This window comes from Mytilus edulis, chromosome 1 (genome assembly GCF_963676685.1).
Source record: "Mytilus edulis chromosome 1, xbMytEdul2.2, whole genome shotgun sequence".
In the NCBI taxonomy this organism is placed as follows: domain Eukaryota; kingdom Metazoa; phylum Mollusca; class Bivalvia; order Mytilida; family Mytilidae; genus Mytilus; species Mytilus edulis.
Window position 1 is genome coordinate 11,018,777 of NC_092344.1, and position 21,375 is coordinate 11,040,151.

Genomic DNA, 21,375 nt, shown 5'->3' on the forward strand with positions numbered 1-21,375 from the left:
GTTAGGACTAAGGCATACTAAACTTTTAATGGATAATGAAAGGAAAACATTTCAAACTTTCATTTCCGTTTTTCAGAATACATGTTACATGCTGGTACATGCAATATATATACTATGTGGAAAATGCAGTATTTGAGAAGTCACAACTTGTTGAAAAACACCACATCGAATAAAGATATTTACAAAATAAGTAGAAAAGATTGTACCAAGGAACTATTTAGTTCAGATCAAGTGGAAAAATAGACAATTTAATATGAAAAAGACAAGACCCTAAAATGGGCTGTGCAAGTAAAAATCTATGTGTTGCTATGCCATTGCACCAATTGGAATATCATTTGTGCCAAAATTATACATTTCATTTGCACCAATAAAACATTGTAAATAGTATAAAATTTCTGTATCAAATAGCTGTGTTTTCTTCAAACTTCGAATTTGATACTCAAATAAGTGATTTTAAAATCACTTATTTCAGTAAGTCCCCTGACTGTTCATTTTGACTAATCAATTTCTCAGACAATCTTTCGGCCAATTATCTGGTTAACAGTCTGATAGTCAAATCAATGTTAACCTATAATGGTTTAGTTTTTAAATTGTTATTTGTATGGAGAGTTGTCTCATTGGCACTCACACCACATCTTACTATATCTATTTATAAATCTTCAGTACTTTACAAATGTTTAATTTCAGATCTTGCCTCAAGCTGTTATAAAATTGAGTCTTTGTGTTAATTATTTTTGTAAAATTAGAGTGTTTAAAAGGTTAACCATATATATACAATGTAGTAATCAAAATACAAGATAATTGATCTGACAAATTAATTAGCAATACAATCTTTTTTTATAAATTTATTTAATGAAATTTTCAATTGAATATATATTTAGAGTACAGTACCGAGCATAAAGTAAAACAGGTTTTAAATGAAGTTGTTAGTTATCATGAGGAATATTCAGTCAACATTATAAATGATTTGGTTTTTTTTATTTTGTACATTTTTTTCAAGGATGTACAGGTATAACTAACATGACTAACAATCTAATATACGTCCTTGATTTTTTGTATGTTATAACTTTAACCTTTTTGGGATATTTTAATTTATATTAACCGGCAAGGAATATAAATTTTCAGTATAATAAATGTCTAAAAGAAAAACATTTTTAAAAGTGCATTATTATTATTATGGCATTTATTAATGTCAATATATATAAGAAAATTCAGTAAGCTACATGTACATGTACTTCCCTGATGCTAAATTGATCCCTCGAATACCAATGAATACAATCCAATATTCAGAGCATTTGCTAACTAAAAGTTGTTGCCCTTAGTTTTAAGGAATGTGCAATATTTTCTCCTGAAGTGATTTTTTTTGGACAGTAAAATGATATTCCAATTGATAATAACCAATTTGGGAGATAATCCCTAACCTATTAAAACTAATTCGAAAAAAGAATTCCTAGATCCCGAGCTTAAAACTACCCGATCCAAAAGATAAAGGTCCTATCCTCTCTCACTAATAAATATGACTGTAACCTGATTTTTTGGGGCACATAATTACTCAATAAAGAGTCAGAATCTAAAGTAATTTGCTGTCAATTACATGTGTACATAATATGGGGACGAAGTCCCCAATTACGGTAGAAAAATCAATAAAAAAAAAAAAAAAAAAGAAATCGGGAAAATTTCCCGAATTTTTCATTCTACTAATGAACTCAAAATCGTTAACTTTTTTTCAGATCTACTTCCTTTTCCGCTCTGCATCTGCGCACAAATGTTTTCCGGTCGGTCTTGTCTGCATGAGACTTTGAATAAAATGTATATTTATCAACATATCAACAAATATAGGAAGGAATTCAACACCAAATCATTTTTAATAATTGTTTGATATGAAAAAACGTTACCTGATAACAGCGTTTCTATGTTTACATTGAATATGACGTCATAACTTACATAATGTCACAACTAAATCCCTAACAACAGAACCAATAACGGAAACGTTAAGGTATTTCCGTTTCTTTTATCAACATGATTGAATTAAAAAAAATTAATATAGACTTCGTCCCCATTTACAGGTAATGCCTGTCTCATATTAAAGAAAACATACAGTGTGTACATGAGGGGGGACCAGACCTTTTATCAGGGACCCCAGGATCTGTTGTTTTAATAAGGTTTGGATTTTGAGTTTTATTCTTTCGGGATATGGGAATTCTTTTTTCGAATTTCAGGATGTCAGGATTTAAATTTCTTTAAATTTGGGACATCAGAATTTCATGTTTTTAAGCCCAGGATTTTGGAATCAGGACCCCTCAAACCCCCACCCCTCGTACATGTACTTTTAAAGGAGTAGGTCCAGTAAGACCCCTTTTTGGCCCCAAAATACATGTATAGCAGTTTTACAAAATTGTTAAAATGTAAACTTTTAGTTATTTATTGGACAGTAGAATGCTTCTGCTACATAAATATGGGCTGGTTTTGACAATACAATGCACATATATCGGGTACTAGCACCATTAAGTCATGCTAAATTTCTGAAATCTTAACAATTCTAGCATTTTAGTTAAATTTTAGACAGTTTTCGTGTGAAACGAAAGTGGCCGCATTCGTGTTCATCCTTAATATTGAAATGTAAGTTGTATTTTATGATTTAAAATACATAACATATATAAAGGTTGAGGATGAACACGTATGCGGCCACTTTCATTTTTGACAAAAATCATCTGAAAAGTGACATTTTTCAGCATATTTGGTAGATTTTTCATATTTGAGCTTGAATCGGGATTTTTTAATGACTAAATCAGTTAAAATCTTTCACATATATTAATTGATTCAAATGAAATAGACACTTAAGTGTTTAAAAAGTGGTCAAAATCTTTCGTACGAGACCTGAAATTTGCGGCCAAAATCGGTCCTTACCGGACCTACTCCTTTGACTTTCTTTAGCTTTAACAAAAAAAATTGAGGGGGAGGTTCAGAATGCAAAATAATCTGTGGCAGTAAAATCAGTTTATTGTGTATAAAAGCCTAATTAGGATTCTACATGTATAGTTTGATGATTGTGGCCATTATAAGTTGACAGCAGAAAAAGAAATAAGAACCTACATTGTATAGCCGTTTATGGGACAACTTGACCAGATTATGGCAGATATTCTAAAACCTACAATCTGGTCAATTGAAATTTATCATTTAAAATATTTGAAAATCACCAAATGTTCCTTCCCATGAACTGTCATAGTAATTACTTTTTTTCGTTTTAAAAAAACGAGGGATTTATGCGTTTCCATGACATTTTGTAAACAGTTTTTCTATTTTTAAACGACTGTCGATTTCTACATTGGAAGCACGTTCTTCCGAGTGACAGATTTATTATGATATGTAAAACATGGCTTACCTATGACAATAGAAGAAGTTATTTAATGCACACTTTACACTTAACAAAAGTGTTTTTCACTTGTCAATAAATTATTTTGCTCCATTTTATGTCAACACCACGTGATCATTTACGTAACAGGAAATGAACGTAATTTTGATTAAAAGCTACTTTGGGTATGCTAAACCCGAGAACAATCTCAAAGTGATTTTATTGCCCATATTTTCTATACAAAAATATTTTTTTTAAGAATAAAAGAGAAATTTTGATTAAGTAGGAAATGGCGATTTAGATTTATTGATTTGTTATCTTTAAAAGTCTTAAAAGTGTATTTCTCCAAAAAGTTAGCCACAGCCCGTATTTGTGTAAAATTACAATCATTTTCAATTTTCCGGTAAAGCATGGAAGAAAACAAGCGATTTTTGTGTCATGCATGTAAATTTTCAAGCACTTATCAATATTTTGGGACAAAACCAAATTTTGCAAAGAATATCATGTAAGAAGTCTTAATCCTTATGTCAACTTTCATCTAGTGTTTTGTATGAAACTGGCTATTTTATATAAATTCAAGCTGCTAATTTTGCCTCAAATTTAATATAAAATATTGGCCTACCAATCACAGGGGCTTGTTTAGTTGGTCAGACGAGGTTTTTACATGGAATAGCGACCACCATTGACAGTAAAACCACGTGAACCCACTAAAACAAGCTCCTGAGTACCATTATAAAGAGAACAATCTCCGCCTCTGATGTGTAGATTGTGTTTTCTCTGGGTTTTTTTTTTAAAGTTATTAAAAAAGTTAATTAAAAAAAAAACTGCTTTATAGACGTTTTGGCCAGCAACTAGTTTTGTCACAGGTCATTTCGGCCACAGCTGTTTAGGCTATAGTTTAGACAATTTGTTCACAGACGATTCGGCCTCACTATTTCAAAAGTGGGACAATTTGGTTGAGCTCTGACCTTTTAAAATCAGAATGACTAATAAGATAACACAAACTGTGTATATATTATATACATTATCTGTTGTAGAGTTGTCACTGGCTCAGACATACATTTTTGTACTTATATATATTATATATATATATATATATATGTAAGCCTCAAATCTATGTCCGGCCTCAAATCTATGTCCTTTCACCAAATCTGTGTCCTTTTTAATATTTCGTCAAATCTATGTCCTTTCCGTAAATCTATGTCCTTTATTGTCTCAAATCTATGTCCTGTATTGTCTCACATCTATGTCCTTTATTTACTCAAATCTATGGCCATTGTTGGCTCAAATCTATGTCCTTTCATTGACGTAAAACCTAAACAAAACGTCATCAAGTAAACAATGAAAAGCACACCGAACAAACATTGAACAAGTGGTTTATATGACAAAAGCAAGGTTAACATTTTATCTATTAATACACATGGTTTAAAATTGCTTTATATTTTGGTTTTTTTTAAACTGGAAGAAAATCTGTTATGAATAGTGGACTGATGGAATATTTTCAAATACGTCAACTAGAGATTTATCCTCTTGAAAATATTTTCTGACAATTATCGGGATATCTTTACTTACTCCTACTTTTGGGGAATATTTATAATTCAAAACAAATCCAGCCATGAACAAAGGGACTGCAGTTGTTACATCTGCTTTCTGGAGTGAAGGAATGTGCCGAAACATAAAGAATGATTCTTTTCGGGGAAAGATTTTTGTTATTAAAGACATAATTACAAGTTTTACATTTGAACTAAATAGATTTCAGCTAAGACCAAAAAATTGATATATGCTTTATTGTGATTTACAAATATTTTAATTAAAAATATAGAGCACGTAACATTTATTTTTAGCAATTCAGAATGATTTTATTGATATTTAAAGTAACATATGATTGATAAAGTTGTATGAATGTCAATTTAACAGCAATATGAAATTTTTTAGAGACAATTGAAGTACGCTGAAGTTGCATACAAATAGTCATTCTTTACTGTCTTTTTACTAAAAAAAGTATGTGTAGTTTAATTTTTGAAGACGGCATACAATAATAACACACACATGTAAAGATTTTAACTACAAATATGGAGAAATTACTTTATGAAACAAAAATCATACAAGACCGTACTTAAAAAACAATATTTTAAATCAGGGACTTTCTTAGTCCCTGTTTAAATACAAGCGAAATAATCTAGCTAGATTTACTTATACTTTAGCTCTTGTACACACAGGGAGAACCCATACCAATAAATTAATATAGAACTATGGGAAATGACTTAATAAAAAAGAAAACCTATAAGTCCGAAATTATTAGACGGGCATACATTTGAGCATGGCTGAAAAAGAATTAAAACATTACACAGTTTTAAAGCCTTATTTTTTATAACGGACATAGATTTGAGAAAAAACGTCACGATTAAAAATTGGCCACAGATTTGAGGCCAAATTATTTTTTAAGGACATAGATTTGTTAATGATGTCATGATAAAAAATCGACCACAGATTTGAGGCCAAATATTTTTTTATGGACATAGATTAGCGATTGACGTCACGCTGGGGCATAGATTTGAGAAACGGACACAGATTTGAGGTCGTACACAGATCTGAGGTTTACATATATATATATATATATAGCCTCCCAAACGAATAGCAGTTTAATAATGTGGCAAAATAAGTAAGGCCAAATAAAAAAGTATGTGTGGTTCCAGTTACATCTGAAAAAAGTTAGGGTAGGTAGGAAGGGATTTTTTTTTATTTTATGGTTTTTTTTTACATTGAGTCTATGGGAGCAACATTCTGACTTTAATAGTGCTTAATGAAAAATGACAATAAAATCTTTAGGGTAGGCTATTTTTAAGCCAAAAAAGTATACACATGGAAAAAAGTATTGCAACACCTTGATTTTTTAAAACTTGAAAAATCAGCCTCTTATTTTGGATGGAATATGATAAAATAATTGTAAAATAATATTGAAACATAGTTAAGGATAACATTGGCATTAAAACGAAGAAAAAAATGTATAAAAAAAAGTTTTTATCTAACCACATTTTTGATAACAAAATGAAGTGTTTTTTGTACAAAAAAATGCATTTTACAACTTTTGCTGTTGTTGAACTTTACAATGTCAGACATTTCAAAATTAATCTAAGATGATTGTTCATATCATGGTTGATTGCTATACGCCAAAGAATAAGTACTTGGTGCGCAGCCTCAATTAAAACTGATAACTGTCTCTTAACGTCTTCTGATTCCTGCCACATTAAAGTCGACTAATTTGTTGCTTAGGTAGCAGCAACCATTCCTGATGAAGGGCATTGTTTATGTCATGACTTGTTTGAACTGGGGTGTCCTTTTGGGCACTTTACGCTCAATAGTGTCACATATATGCTCGATATGGTTTGATTCCGGCCTACAATTGAGCCAATGAAGATACACAGAACTCCATTGGAACAATGGATCTTCCTCCATGATGCTAATTTTCAACTTTGGTGAGCTCTGCACTACATTGGATACAGGCAACAGTGTGTCTGTTCGTAAGCATAGGTCCCTGAAATGGTCTTATCGCACGATAACCAGTAGTGAAGTGTCGATCTCCAACAGTCTTGTTTAAAGGCTCCTGTATGGCCACCACTCTCTTTTTAGGATTGTATTGTTTGCAATGGATTTCCTTCTGACCAACCTTCATTATGCTTGATTTTCCCTAGCAGATGTTATAGGGGTCTCTGATCTGGGAAGGTCTTTAACATCGATTTTTGCCTGATTTTTATTCTCAAAACGACTTATAGTGGAATGGTGATGACCAATAATACGTGCAATTGTCACAGCAACATACCTGCTTCTCTAATGCTGATAATCTGCCATCTTGCTGCAGTTAAGAGTTGTGGATGACCAATTACAAGGTGTCAATAACATAACTTTATAAACTTGGTTATTTAAAGTGTTGAAAACAATGAGAATAAAAACCTCTGTTTTACTATTTACGGTTACAGTAGCTGCATGTGCAGATAAGAACTTATCCAGTCGATATTTATTTATTAAACTTAGGTGAGATTTAAATAAAGTTTAACTAGTTCTATTTCAACAAATTATATCACAAAAAAATAAAGAGTGTTTTTTTAATTTGAATTTCAATTTGGTGTTGCAATAATTTAAACATTTTCAAAAATTTATCAATGTAGTTGCTCAATTATTCAAGTCATAAACTATTGCTACAATTTTTAAGAAAATTACGTAACTTTTGCAAGGTGCAGGAATCTAATATCTGTTCTAAAAATATGAATGATGTCATTTTTAAATTCATCTTTAAAAATTGGAGTTATCTCCCATTGTCCAGAATTGTAATGATTATGGTATAATCAACTACAACCACTGCTTTATTCATTGCAATATTTATTAATTTTACTTCACACTGATACATTTGTACATTAAAGCAATCTTTACTCTTCAGTGCTTACAGATAATTTGATTATTACCAATTAAGTGCCCACAAGGGGCAAATGGAGAACAAATGTATAAGGAAAAAGAACATTTATTAGCATAGATACATAGAATTTGTAAAAAAAAACCTTTGGTTTATAGTATATGATATAGTCCTGCCGATTGGTGCAAATATAGAGCAGAATTGCTCACTTCATGAGGAAAGCATGAAACTTTGCATAGTAATTCTTGGTTATATACCCTTTGATTTTAGCTATGGACCCACTCTGAAAAATCCAATATGGCCGCCATTTTCAAGATGGCGGAAAAACGGTATAAATATCAAGATTGTCCTAAAGGTATTCTATATAATTTCGGAAATTAAAGTAAAGATTCTTTAAAAATGGACTTCATGGTGTTGAATATGTTAACAATTAATTTAAGAATATAAAAAAAAAAATTGGTTATTTCTATAACACATACATTTGCAAATATGGCTACATATACAAAAACAAATAGTGAAATTCAAAAGTTAATCAATATGTAACGTATTATTGTAATTGTACTTTAAACGCTTTCAGTTTTAATGGTTGGAATGAAATAGGTTGAAATGAGTCAATTGAACGTTTAACTTAATATATGTCAGTTACATGTGGTGGAATAGTGGGTAACTCATCTAAACTTTCAGGAAGTGCCGAGGGCATTTGTCTCGTGTCTCTACAATGTCGCGTCTTACGTCACTTCTCGCGTTTTCATCTGCCGTACCCACTACATCGTCAAATCATTCTATGTAATCAATAGGTGTACCTTTCTTCAGGCGGATGAGACGATTGTCATCATTCAAAATGGTAAAGTGACAACTATTTCTTTTTCCAATTACGTGCGAAATTCGCAACTATTCAGCGAGCATGGTCCTAAAATGCACTCCTGGCAACAGTCATTTTTGAGTTTGGAGGAACTGTGATGGTTACTTGCTGAGTTGAAATCTCGTTTCCACTGTTAACAAATGCCGCATTTGTCACTTTATTGTTGATGGTAATTGTGGGAGTACTCAGGTTTATCATGCCCTCAGTGTGTCCAAAATATCTGGCCTAAGTATAACATCGTCTGTTAATGGCTCTTTGCACACACCCCAGTGTATGTTTACTCTATTAATTTTGAGAGTCGTTCTTAATAATCTTCCCAATAACAAGCTGCTTACCCAAACCACTTAGCGTTACGTTCTCCAAATCTCCATTTTCTGCCGGAAATAATTTCTCATTAACTAATATTACAATTGCAGCAGTGTCCACAATCATGCTCACATTCTGGTCATGTTAAGTACCTCGTACTGCTAAGCTCTTTCAAATTATTTGTCTGATGACAATAGCGGACGAAGCCGTGGGCCTCTGTTCGATTTTATGATGAGGTGATGTTTCATGGTTAATAGACTTTGGAATCGTGCGTTTGCCTACTGGCCCGACCCTTTGCTGTTTAAAGACTCAATTGATGGGGTGGCACTTTGATTTGCTCCGTATCCTTGTGAAGGTGACCGTTGTCTGAAATAACCGGGATTTCTTGAATTTGTCCGTGGAGATGCTAACCGTTGTCTTTAGGGACTATATGACCTATAGCTTAGTGAGGGTGTTGCTGATCGATAGGTATTAAGCTTGGTTGTATTTCTATCTGGCGATCTACCGCGATTATATTGCTCAGGAGATCTTCCACTTGTTTATTGATCAGGTGACCTTCCATTGAACTGGTGATCTTCCATGATTATTTGATCAGAAGAACCAAGGTTATATAGATCGGTCAATCCACGGTTATGCTGATTAGTTGAAAGCATAACATCAGCTAGTCTTGTGACAATTTGTGTGAGGTTATGCACCTCATTATCCAAATGACTGTTCATATTCCCTTTATCGGTCGGCGATACTATGCCATCAGCAAAGTAGACTTGCCGATGGTCATAATTGGCACTTTTTGATCCATATATCCAATATTTGCTATTGAGGTTTTCAATTCTTTTAAAGCCTTGTTGAGTGTTTCTGGGTTCCTCTCTATAAATACATGCCTTGAAGAATCTTTGTCATTACATCCTTGGACAAATGCTTCAGTTCCAATCTGATTTAATTATCTTTCTTGCTGAAGCGCTGCTCCAAATGAATGTTTTAAGGCCTTGGAATCATCATCTGTGTTCACCTTGCGAGCGTACTCAAAGCCAACATCGGCCTGGCAATCTGGGGCCTACACACATTTTTCCTGTTTTCCCATTGTCATCTACCGACAGTTCGTTCAAATTGGTAAATGAACGCCTCCCAATTCAAAGATCCTCTTCAATTAAGTTTTTGCAATTTTTGGAGCTGTGGGCTTCGGCTCCGGTCCCTTGCACCAATATTTCTTGCCATCGGGTATATTCTCTCTTCAATGAGTAGTATGAAGAAGAGCTGTTGCCACACATTTTTGGTTTCCTCTGCCCTTTCCTGGATCGGTCAGTGGAGTCAACTTGCTGTTATGGGAAGCCTGTTAGAGCTACAGGAGCTAAGGAGGTATGATACCGTCAGTAGGCACTGCATTCAGCATTGTATAAACTTGATAGAATCCACTTGCAGTCAATTGTTTATGTAATGGTGTGCTGCTCTGAACAAAATATTATTGACTCATAGTAGATTGTAAGTGTGCGTAAGAAGACAAATATGCCTTTTGCTGGTGTCCTTGATTAGCACTAGAGGTTTATAGTATGTATGGAGATTGTTGTTGAATAATTCAACCCGTCTCATGCATGCAGGGCCAAGGGCCCTGACATAGGACTTTTGACTTAAGGTGAAGACACCTTCAACAGAGTTGGCGCGGTTGATGGTTCATGCGAACTACAAGAGGAGAAAGACCCAAGACATGGATTCTATTGTGTACTTTTGGTAAACTTGCGTTGTACTGGCTAAGGTCAAATTTTGACTTAGATGATGTGTCCATTGCAGGAATTTTAACTTCTTTATTTCGATTGTCCACTAATTCATTTACATGATGCCAGTTGTTGGAAGGTACCCTGTTGTTCAAATGCACTTTTAAATTGAACTGTTTCTCCTTCCTCAGTTGTCGTCAGCTTTTTCATCCGCCTCACCACGACATTAAATATCTTATTGGTTTGACCATCAATTCCGCCAAGCATTTACCACTAGCCTTGTGGCCTATCCTGTCTTCAGACTGCTGAAATTGCTGAGATATTGCTCCCATCTGTTCGTTATAAATGTTCATTGCCTCTTTCTGTTCAGCTTGAATCATAATGAGACCAAAAACCATTCGCGCTTTGCTCTGTTTTAAATCTCAGCTGTTCTTTGAGCATTAGATTTTCCATCTTTTAAAAGTTCTTGGTACAATTGTTTAATAGTCATTTCTCAGCTGTTCTCTGGGTAAGCGTCTTCAATTGTGGGTTTCTCAATATCCCCAAATGATTCAATTTCTGCCATTTCAATGTTCTTGTCCTTTTTGTCCCCAATTCCTGCCATTTCACTGATATGTATTTAAATGATTCTCAATTCAAAGCATAATATCTCAAATTGCAAAATATTGCGACTCCGAAATAAGATAGACACTGAATAGTATCTTAATGGCAGATAAATCCAAATTCACAGCTTTTATGTGTGACCCAAGACAACAAATAGTGCAGCTTTACTTAATGAAAGCTACTACTACAGCTTTTTATGAAAGCTACTACTTTGTGTATAAAATGACAAACAAGGCAAAATAAAAAAGGACAGAACTGGGACAGATACTAAGTGGCACTATACATTATAAAATGGTTATATTCAGGTCAATTCTCAAAAATTGATATTTGCTTATTTTTCAAGGCAGCCATTTTGAAAATAGCCGCCATTTTATATTTCAAAGATAGATCACAACAAAATCTTGCTAAGTACACCAAGTCATTCAAATATGTTGATTTTTGTGATTCCAGCATCAAATCCACTGTGATTTGTGCAATACTGGAAACTATTTTAGAACGTGCGGCAGCCATCTTGAAATAAGCCCCCATATTGAATTTTGAGGGTGGGTCCATAGCTAATATTGCTCAGTACACAAAAATGTACCATCATGCAAAGATTGGTGCTTTCCTCATTATTTGAGCAATTTTTTCACCATTCGGCCGGACTAATACATGTATTTATATGACATGAAGTTAAAAAAATGAATTTCATCTTAAACATAGCCAGAGAAGCATTTTTGGCAAATTCTTTCATTATTCATCTTTCTGGTTGGGATTGCTTTTTCATTTTGGGGCATGACCCCAACTGTTTTGGAATATTGGAATTATGGACAAAAAACAAGGATTTTCATGTTTTCAGACTATAACTTGAGTATAAGTCTATAGATCTCTTAGAAATTGAACCACAAGGTTCCATATTAAAAATGGAAAGTTGGGGCTGATTTTTTTTTTTTTTATATATAAATTGCCTATTTTTTTTACTTGAATTTTAATAGGATTTATTTCAGTCTGAAATTCTGAAATTCTTGGGTTTAATTTTTTGATTTTGATTTTGGGCCTGGTTTTTAAATTGGTTTGCCATTAACAATGATTACGGTCCAAATTGTTAAAGATTAAACTTAGTTTGAATTTAACAAAAAAGTAATTGTTGATGTACTGTACTTCTATATGCTGATTCTAACCATTTATTTAGATTTTTTATTTCTAAAGACTATAAAAGGTAAAAGTCCAATTCAAATTTTTCAGTTCTTTGACCACATTCCTTCTGTGTCAGAAACCTACATGACCTATGCTGTGCTATAATTAATTAACCACAATCTTAAATAAATTCAGAAGTGAATGTTGTGTCCATACTTGCCTGAATGTTCTGGGTTTCTCTGTTTTTTATTGCATTAGTATTTGTATGTGAGGGCCTCAGGGAAGCTTGCCACTTCCGGGACTCTACCATACATCTGATTTATAAGGCTTCAGTTCACTTTCATTTGTTATTTATTGTCGAGCCTGCAACTTTTGTTGCAGAAAGCTCGACATAGGGATAGTGATCCGGCGGCGGCGTTAGCTAACTTCTTAAAAGCTTTATATTTTAGAAGGTGGAAGACCTGGATGCTACGAAGTTTCCGTCAGTCACATGTCCAATGTCCTTGACCTCATTTTCATGGTTCAGTGACCACTTGAAAAAAAAGTTCAGATTTTTTGTAATGTTGAATTCTCTCTTATTATAAGTAATAGGATAACTATATTTGATATGTGCGTACCTTGCAAGGTCCTCATGTCTGTCAGACAGTTTTCACTTGACCTCGACCTCATTTCATGGATCAGTGAACAAGGTTAAGTTTTGGTGGTCAAGTCCATATCTCAGATACTATAAGCAATAGGGCTAGTATATTCGGTGTATGGAAGGACTGTAAGGTGTACATGAATAACTGGCAGGTGTCATCTGACCTTGACCTCATTTTCATGGTTCAGTGGTTATAGTTCAATTTTTGTGTTTTGGTCTGTTTTTTTCATACTATATGCAATGGGTCTACCATATTTGTTGTATGGAATGATTGTAATTATATAAGGTGTACATGTCTAGCGGGCAGATGTCATGTGACCTTGACCTCATTTTCATGGTTCAGTGGTTATAGTAAATTTTTGTGATTTGGTCTGTTTTTTTCATACTATATGCAATTGGTCTACTATATTTGTTGTATGGAATAATTGTAAGGTGTACATGTCTAGCGGGCAGATGTCATGTGACCTTGACCTCATTTTCATGGTTCAGTGGGGTCAAAGTTAAGTTTTTTGAGTTTTGGTCTTTTTATCTAATACTATATGCCATAGTTCAACTATATTTGGTGTATGGAAATATTTTATGATCTTTATGTCAGTAGCGCAGGTTTCTTTTGACCATGACCTCTTTTTCACGGTTCATTGCACAGTGTTAAGTTTTTGTGTTTTGGTCTATTTTTCTTAAACTATAAGTAATAGAACTATATATGTTGTATAGAAGCATTGTTCGCTGTACATGTCTGCCTGGCATGGTTCATCTGACCTTGACCTCATTTTCAAGGTTCATTGGTCTGAGACAGTTGTAATAAAGCTTTATACTTAGGACTATCAACATAATATCAATGATTAGTATAGAAGGTGAGACATTTCAGCATGTGCACTCTTGTTATTATTATTATTGTACCTTATTTTACTAAAGACAACTTTAATTATTACTTCATTACTAGAGACTAACACTCATGAGTGTCTTGACAGAAATCAACACACTCCAGTTTATTATACTGTGGATTCATTTATTTTCGTGGGTACCAATTTTCGTGGATTGTGGATAGCTTGCATTTTTAGTGGATATTAATTTTCGTGGACTTGGCATTCCTTTAGGCAATTTGTACGGTATTTCATTGAAAATTTAAATCAATGGTTCTCCTGTTTCCACTAATTCCACGAAAACTGGTATCAACGAATATTACTGAATCCACATTATTTGTTATTAAGCCTTTACAGCTCATTAGATCTAAAACACTGGCAGGGAATGTCAGCTAATATCCATTGTGAAAATCCTAAAATAACATATAGTACGTTTTGAATATTATCCATGTACCTATTTTTATATGTTTAATCGTCCCATAAAGTTTTTGAAAGCAAATAAAGATTTATCCTGTCCTAAATTTTAATCCAATTATAATGAAATAATCAGTTAATCTATGATTAATTAAAGTTTTAAAGTACATGTACTCTGTGATTTCAAGTACACACATCCTGGATCAAATTTTCTCTAAATTCAGTGGCCAGTCAGTAGATGTAAATGAGTTTTGTAAAAGTCTCTAAATTTAATAAATGAAACATGATAACAATTGCATGTACATGTATGTATGTGTTAGTTGAAAATGGATTGGTGATTTGAAGTCATGTTCCTGCTTTTTGAATGAAAGAAATTATTTGGTATATATCAATGTGCAGCAATTTATCAAAAATTAGGACCAGCAAAAAAAATGTGTTCTTTGATGTCATTTATACTTTGTAATGTGTATACAATAAGTGCCAAATGATATATACATGTTTGTATCTCAAAGAAGGTTTTTTTGGGGGTGGAGATTGCCTGAAATGCAATCAAAACCCCTATGTTACTGACTTAATATCAAAATCTTCTACATATGTAAGGCTTATCACTACCTTTTCAATACACAAAATATAGTGCATTGCTCATAACATTCTTTACATCCTATCCATGAACATTTCAAGAAATTTATCAAAAATGTAATATATATTATATGCTCAGATATTCAAGTCACAAAACAATGTTACACCTGTCAAGAAAATTACATAACTATTGCAAAGTGCAGGAATCTAATATCTGTTCTAAAAATATAGATGATGTCACTGTTAAAGTCATCTTTAAAAATTGGAGTTATCTCCCATTGTCCAGAATGTAGTTGAATCAATTTATTGACAATGTAATGTTTAATTTTAATTCCCACTCATAAATAAACACAATCTTTACCCTTCTGTGCTTACAAGCAATTTGATATTTAATATAGATGAATATTTTCTTTTTGTTCTCTAGTTTAATGGAAGACTCATATTTGTGCAAGGATCCATTTAGTGCTGAAGGAGGCTTTATTACCCTTGGCTCACACTGTTCCATGTGTCAGCTGTCTGTCTGCTGTTCTACGGTAACATCATTACTACGCTAGCTGTTTGTTATGGAATGTAGGGTGAAATTTATTGTAGAAGTAACTTAAAAAATGTGGTGCACACTGATTGACCAGTGTAGCAGGTGAGTCATAGCACCACATTTTTGAGGTTATTTCGAATAGACAGAAAAATATTAGTCATTCCTAATAATTTGGTTCTATATTCTATTTTTTTTGGAGTAAATCATGAAAAAACAATGATGACATCACAGTCACATGACATATTATGTTTATCCCGATTGCATTCAATATCGTAGCTGCTACATAGAGCTACCTAGATTTTGGCTATTAAACATAAAGTTAGCCGACATGTACCTGCTTAATAGATCTATATAGCCCAAAAAATCATGCTATCTATATATACACATAGACCAAGGTGAGAGACACAGGCTCTTGAGAGCCTCTAGTTTATTTTATCCAAGCTGGGACATAAAATATTTCATCATATTTTGTGTACTATGTAAATCTTAAATCAGTGTTTGAAAGTCAGAAAGATAGTTAAAACAATTTTTGGTAATTTCTGCCAAAAAGAAATGTATCTAAGAATATCCGAATAACAGAAATCTTATTTGGATTAGTTTTAGACTCCATGGAATTTATAACGTCTTTTTGAATATCTATTCCCATAAAGTAGCTATTTTTGGATCGAATGTAATGAGGATCATATTTAAGTTTGTTTCAAAACAGAGGATTAGCTGGCGATCAATCAGACTTCATTTAGATGGATGTGTCTTAAGAATGAATACAATAGATGAAAAGAAATTTATGGGGTTGGGGAGCAAAAGATTGGAAAGAGAAACGTATTCACAGTTTGCAGTGGCGGATTCAGGGGGGAGGGGTGGACGATCAATGCATTTGAATGGGAACATATAGTTACTCTGGGTTGGGAACCCTTTTAAAATGGCTGGATCCGCCCCTGTTATAAATTTTGTCAAAGTCTTAATCGCCACTAATTGAATAAAACTTGTGAATAAATTTAACAGAAACGATAAAAAAAATCGACCATTAAATTGCAATTTTAGAATAAGTGTAAAAATTTTAAAAAGTTATTAATTTAAAACTTACCAAAGTCATTTTTTCCCCCTTTCTTTACCCTACAAGAAACTTTCCTAGGATTCGTTGTTTGCGGAATATTATCTTCATTTCTAAAACGTTCACGTAAATTGATTGCGTCATATATTAAAACAGATATTGGCCAATCAAATCGGAATATTGGATTTAATCTGCACGCTCGTGTGACCCTTTAACCCAAACTCCTACGTCGTTCTGGTTAATTAGGGTCACACGAGCTGTGCAGATTGAATCCCATATACCGGCTTGCTTGGTCAATAATTCTAACATAATAAACTTTTTGAAAGTGAACTTGGTATGAGTGAAAATTACAAATTTCACACTCTGTGCATACTTGTTAGTATTTATCAATTCTTGCGTTTTTAACTAAATTATAACTTTTGATTTATTCAAAAATTGCGAAAACTCTGCCCTCAAGTGACATATATTATAAAATTAGATTTATTGATGGTCTGTATAAAAAAATAAAAACATAAATAATTCTGTATGACAGATAGTTGAAATATTATATTTTATGTTTCACAGGAATGCAGCTTGTTCTATACAAAGAGATTTTGTATAGATTGTTGTAAATCAAAGATTGAACAGTTTCCTCAAGAAATTCAACAGGTAAGAACTACATTGTTATTCATAAGTATTATTACCTTCTAACTATATGACACTTTAAGTACACTTTCGTGGTTGATAAATGTATGGTCTAAACTAGCATGTACAGTACTAGTCTTTCAATATTCAAAGCCACTTTCCAGAAACTTAGCAATATACATTTGTTTTCAGTTGCAGCTCTGATACACTGGTTGTATAAAATGAGATGAAAGTTTTAACCCCCGCCGCATTTTTGCGCCTGTCCCAAATCAGGAGCCTCTGGCCTTTGTTAGTCTTGTATTATTTTTAATTTTAGTTTCTTGTGTACAATTTGGAGTTTAGTATGGCGTTCATTATCACTGAACTAGTATATATATTGTTTAGGGGCCAGCTGAAGGACGCCTCCGGGTGCGGGAATTTTTCGCTGCATTGAAGACCTGTTGGTGACCTTTTGCTGTTGTCTGTTCTTCTATGGTCGGGTTGTTGTCTCTTTGACACATTCCCCATTTCCATTCTCAATTTTACCCTTGACCCACTTTTCACTTTTCACTCAGTGGCATTTTATTTTTAAAAAGTTTAAATAGTGATTCAACATTCATGTAATTTTGTGAAATGATTTGACCAATTCTTAAATGCCTATGATTTATCATTCTCAAGAGCTGGATCTATGTGAGCATAACTGTCCTTCTTTTTTTTTATGAAGGTCACTTTTACAAACTTTAATAAGATATTATATGCACATGTTGGGTTTGCAACACAGACAGTTTCAACATGTAATAATTTGAAACAATATGCTATGTAATCATTTAATGATATACATGTATAGTAATGAATTCATTAATTCATTAACTATTCAAATAATATTCTGATTATTACTTACAAAATATTTTTTGTTTTATCTTCAGGAAATTTTACGTAAAACTTGACAGAAATAAGAACAATTTAAACATAGATGTCAAAAGCCATCACAGAACTTGCGACTCAGAGCTTTTTATGTTCCAGCAAGATATAAGATCATTTTCAACATGGTTGTCAAAAGCCATCACAGAACTTGCGACTCCAAGCTTTTTATGTTCCAGCAAGATATAAGATCATTTTCAACATGGTTGTCAAAAGCCACCACAGAACTTGCGACTCAGAGCTTATTATGTTCAAGCAAAGATCAACTAAGTTTTAAAGACATTATTATTAATACAAATTCCTGAAGAATAAGCAAAGACGATGGGAACAAAAAATTCATATTAATATTATCAACAATATGATGTATAAATCTTTCTAAAATTAAATTGGACTGAATATTAGAATAAAAAAACCAATTATAATTACTTTCTATTGAAAAATGTTGAAAATAAATTGCCATTATGTACCAGTATATTGCCCAGATTTGCATAAATATTCATAACAAAAAAACATTTGTGTGAATAAAAAGAAATCTATAAGATAGAGTTTGAAATAAAATATGAGAAGATAGATTTCATAATATGTGTTAAGAAGATAAAAAGGAAAAATGGTGTCACTTGGCTTGTTTTCTTGCTGCAAGTAATACGTAAAAATTTCACTTTCATTCCAGTATAAAAAAAAATACAATAAGAGATGTAGACCGTTGGTTTTCCCATTTGAATGGTTTTACACTAGTAATTTTGGGGCCCTTTATAGCTTTTTGTTCAGTGTGAGCCAAGGCTCTGTGTTGAAGGGTGTACATTGACCTATAATGGTTTTCTTTTATAAATTGTTATTTGGATGGAGAGTTGTCTCATTGGCACTCACACCACATCTTCCTATATATATTGTCTCCCCTTAGATGGATGAGTTTTAAAAATTAATTCTGAAAAACACAAATATTTGGTATTTATTAAAACATTTTGGATAATGCAATAAATCACTTATTTTTCTTTATACAAATAAACAATTTATTTGTCATATTAATCTGCAGCTCATTGATTTAACCTTAAATGAATAATTGCACATATTGCACAAAGTAAAGTTTAAAAGATTTTATGGTTTGGTCATCTCTGTTATTGAATGTAAATGTACATAATTTGCCATTTGGTTGCACTAAATCAACATGTATAAATGTTTGTAATATGAACATAATTTTCTATTATGAACATTGTTTTCTATTCAGGTAGATAGATTAATAGCAATTAAGATCTTTACATTTGTATTTTTCCGAAACTCCATATCAATCCCACTTGAGTTCTAAGATGTCCCCTGATGTGATTTGAGTCACAAAATCAAGGTGTCCATTCATCTTGGTTTCCATCTATCTGCTTGTCCAGCTTAATGCCACTCTCAGGCTAACAATTCTTGCCATATATTTGCTACAGATTTATTTCAGCAATGCTTGAAATTAGTTCTGATCAATTTTTTTGACCGAGTTATGCACCTTGGAAATTTCAAATTTATTAAAAAAAATGCATTCTAAGCACTCTTAAGCCTACATTTTCATAAGATTATAATGAAATTTTAATCAAAGATATATATCAAAAATATTTTGGAATTGTTTAATAATCAGTTTTGATTAATTAACTTTTACCTAAATTATGTCCCTTTGGCAAGTTAATTTGAACGAAGTTGCATAATAGGTGGTTTGGGGCTTCAGGTAACATTTCTAGTCAGATTTTTTAATGAAATTTATGTTAAGGATGTACTTAGGTGAGGTTAGGAGAAAATTAATAAATTAAGAAGTTAAAATTTATACTATGAGCTGGTAGAGCATCAATTAAGGATAAAAATATTGATAGGTCATGGACCTCCTTTTCGAGATAATTGAGATTTAAAATATGGCGGGAAAAGACTGACTCGGAATTTTACCTTATATTTGCATTGGTATTATTTGGTCTCAAAACAAAAGAAAGAAAATTAAGAATCTTCTAAAATTTTGGCAAATGACCTTTCATGAGGTATTTAATCTTGTATGAAAAAATAAATGGGTGTTATGGGGCAAAATATTTTACATTGTTTTGTATGGAAAAACACCAAGGAGTCCGAAAATTTGACACAAATTCCAAAACCTCACCTAAGTACATCCTTGAAGGATTATATCTGCAATGTCAACTACAAATTAGAAAATTAACACTTATCAATTATTTTAATAGGAGTTATGTCCCTTTAAAATGTAAATCTTAAGGAAACTCCATTGTAAGTGCTCAACATCAATTGTAAAATTTAAATTAAACTTATACCATAGGTATATATTAGCAATGTCAAGGATCAGTTGAGAAATCAGAGATAACCAATATTTTTACAAGAGTTATCATGGTTATGTCGCTTCAAAATATTAATTCTTTGAAAAATTGCATTGTTAGCACACTCAATTCTACATTTGTTAATCATTTTTATGATATCTATATGAATGGTTTATATCCGTAAGGTCTTAGACAAGTTAACATATACTCTTTTAAATATATTTATTTATATTATAGTTAACATTGTAAGCAGTGAACCCTTTTAAGGGAAAATATTGTATATGGTTTGGTTTTTTTAATGACATAGAATAACTAGGTGCACTTGGAATACTGCAAGTAAAGGGAGCAGAATCTTTGTTTTAGGTCTTCTTCTCAAAATTACAGTGGATTTCTGCCCCCAGCAGAGCAAATGCTTGCTCCAAACTGCATACCCATGACAGCTTCTAACACCTGTTCTACATCTGTCTGTTGAGTCAGGGGTATACAGGAATTATGATGTCTATCATATCCATTGTCTATCACACTGTAGGTTTCCAGAGAACTGCTTTTTGAAATAAATTGAATTTTTAATAGAATGTTGGACCATTGGAGATACCTTTTTGGAAATTGATTGAACTTTTAATGGAATGTGAAATACCATTCAAGACAGGTTTAGTTTGATTTTTTCCTCATTTTTCACTTCTATATTCCAGAGTTATGGTACTTAATTGTTGAAAAATACCAAATTTTGTGATTTATGAATTATAAATGGAGAGCACCTTTGTGAAATAGATTGAAATTTTAATGGAATGTATTGGACCACTAAAGACAGCGTAATTTGATTTTCATCATTTTAACTTAAACCAGTCAAGAGTTATGGTACTTGATTGTTGGAAAAATTCAAAATTGTGTTGTCTCTGGACTGAGACTACTAAAACACATAGTAGTCTCAGCTCTAGATGATGAATAAAAATGACCCATTTGAAATGGATTGATTTCAATGGAATGTTTTGAATAAACTAAAAGACAGGTTATATTTGATTTTCTTTATATGCACTCAATTCCAGAGTTATGGTACTTGATTTTTGGAAAAATTCAACATTTTGTGGTTTCTGTATTATTTTAATAAAGAATTTCTTTTTGAAA

At 32.4% G+C, this 21,375-nt stretch overlaps 2 protein-coding genes across 4 annotated transcripts in view; one reads left to right on the forward strand and one right to left on the reverse strand.

Moving 5' to 3' along the window:
• LOC139523820 (transient receptor potential cation channel subfamily V member 5-like) overlaps positions 1-3,507 on the reverse strand; it is a 59,686-nt gene extending 56,179 nt beyond the window's left edge. Inside the window, exon 1 of one of the 2 annotated variants that reach the window (XM_071318154.1) lies at positions 3,383-3,507. The gene's annotated coding sequence lies outside the window, so the exon portion shown is untranslated. The remainder of the gene's footprint in view (positions 1-3,382) is intronic. The other variant, XM_071318146.1, reaches the window with a different exon arrangement.
• A 236-nt stretch (positions 3,508-3,743) lies between these two features.
• On the forward strand, positions 3,744-21,375 carry LOC139523833 (cysteine-rich DPF motif domain-containing protein 1-like). Of its 2 annotated transcripts, none has more exons than XM_071318166.1 (4): positions 3,744-3,857; positions 15,277-15,385; positions 17,003-17,086; positions 17,968-21,375. In XM_071318166.1, exons 1-4 carry the CDS (start codon positions 3,763-3,765, stop codon positions 17,986-17,988), a joined length of 309 nt encoding a protein of 102 aa, XP_071174267.1. In that variant the 5' UTR covers positions 3,744-3,762; the 3' UTR covers positions 17,989-21,375. The 2 variants fall into 2 exon arrangements, with proteins under 2 accessions (XP_071174267.1, XP_071174274.1); XM_071318173.1 differs by lacking the exon at positions 3,744-3,857 and adding an exon at positions 6,469-7,384.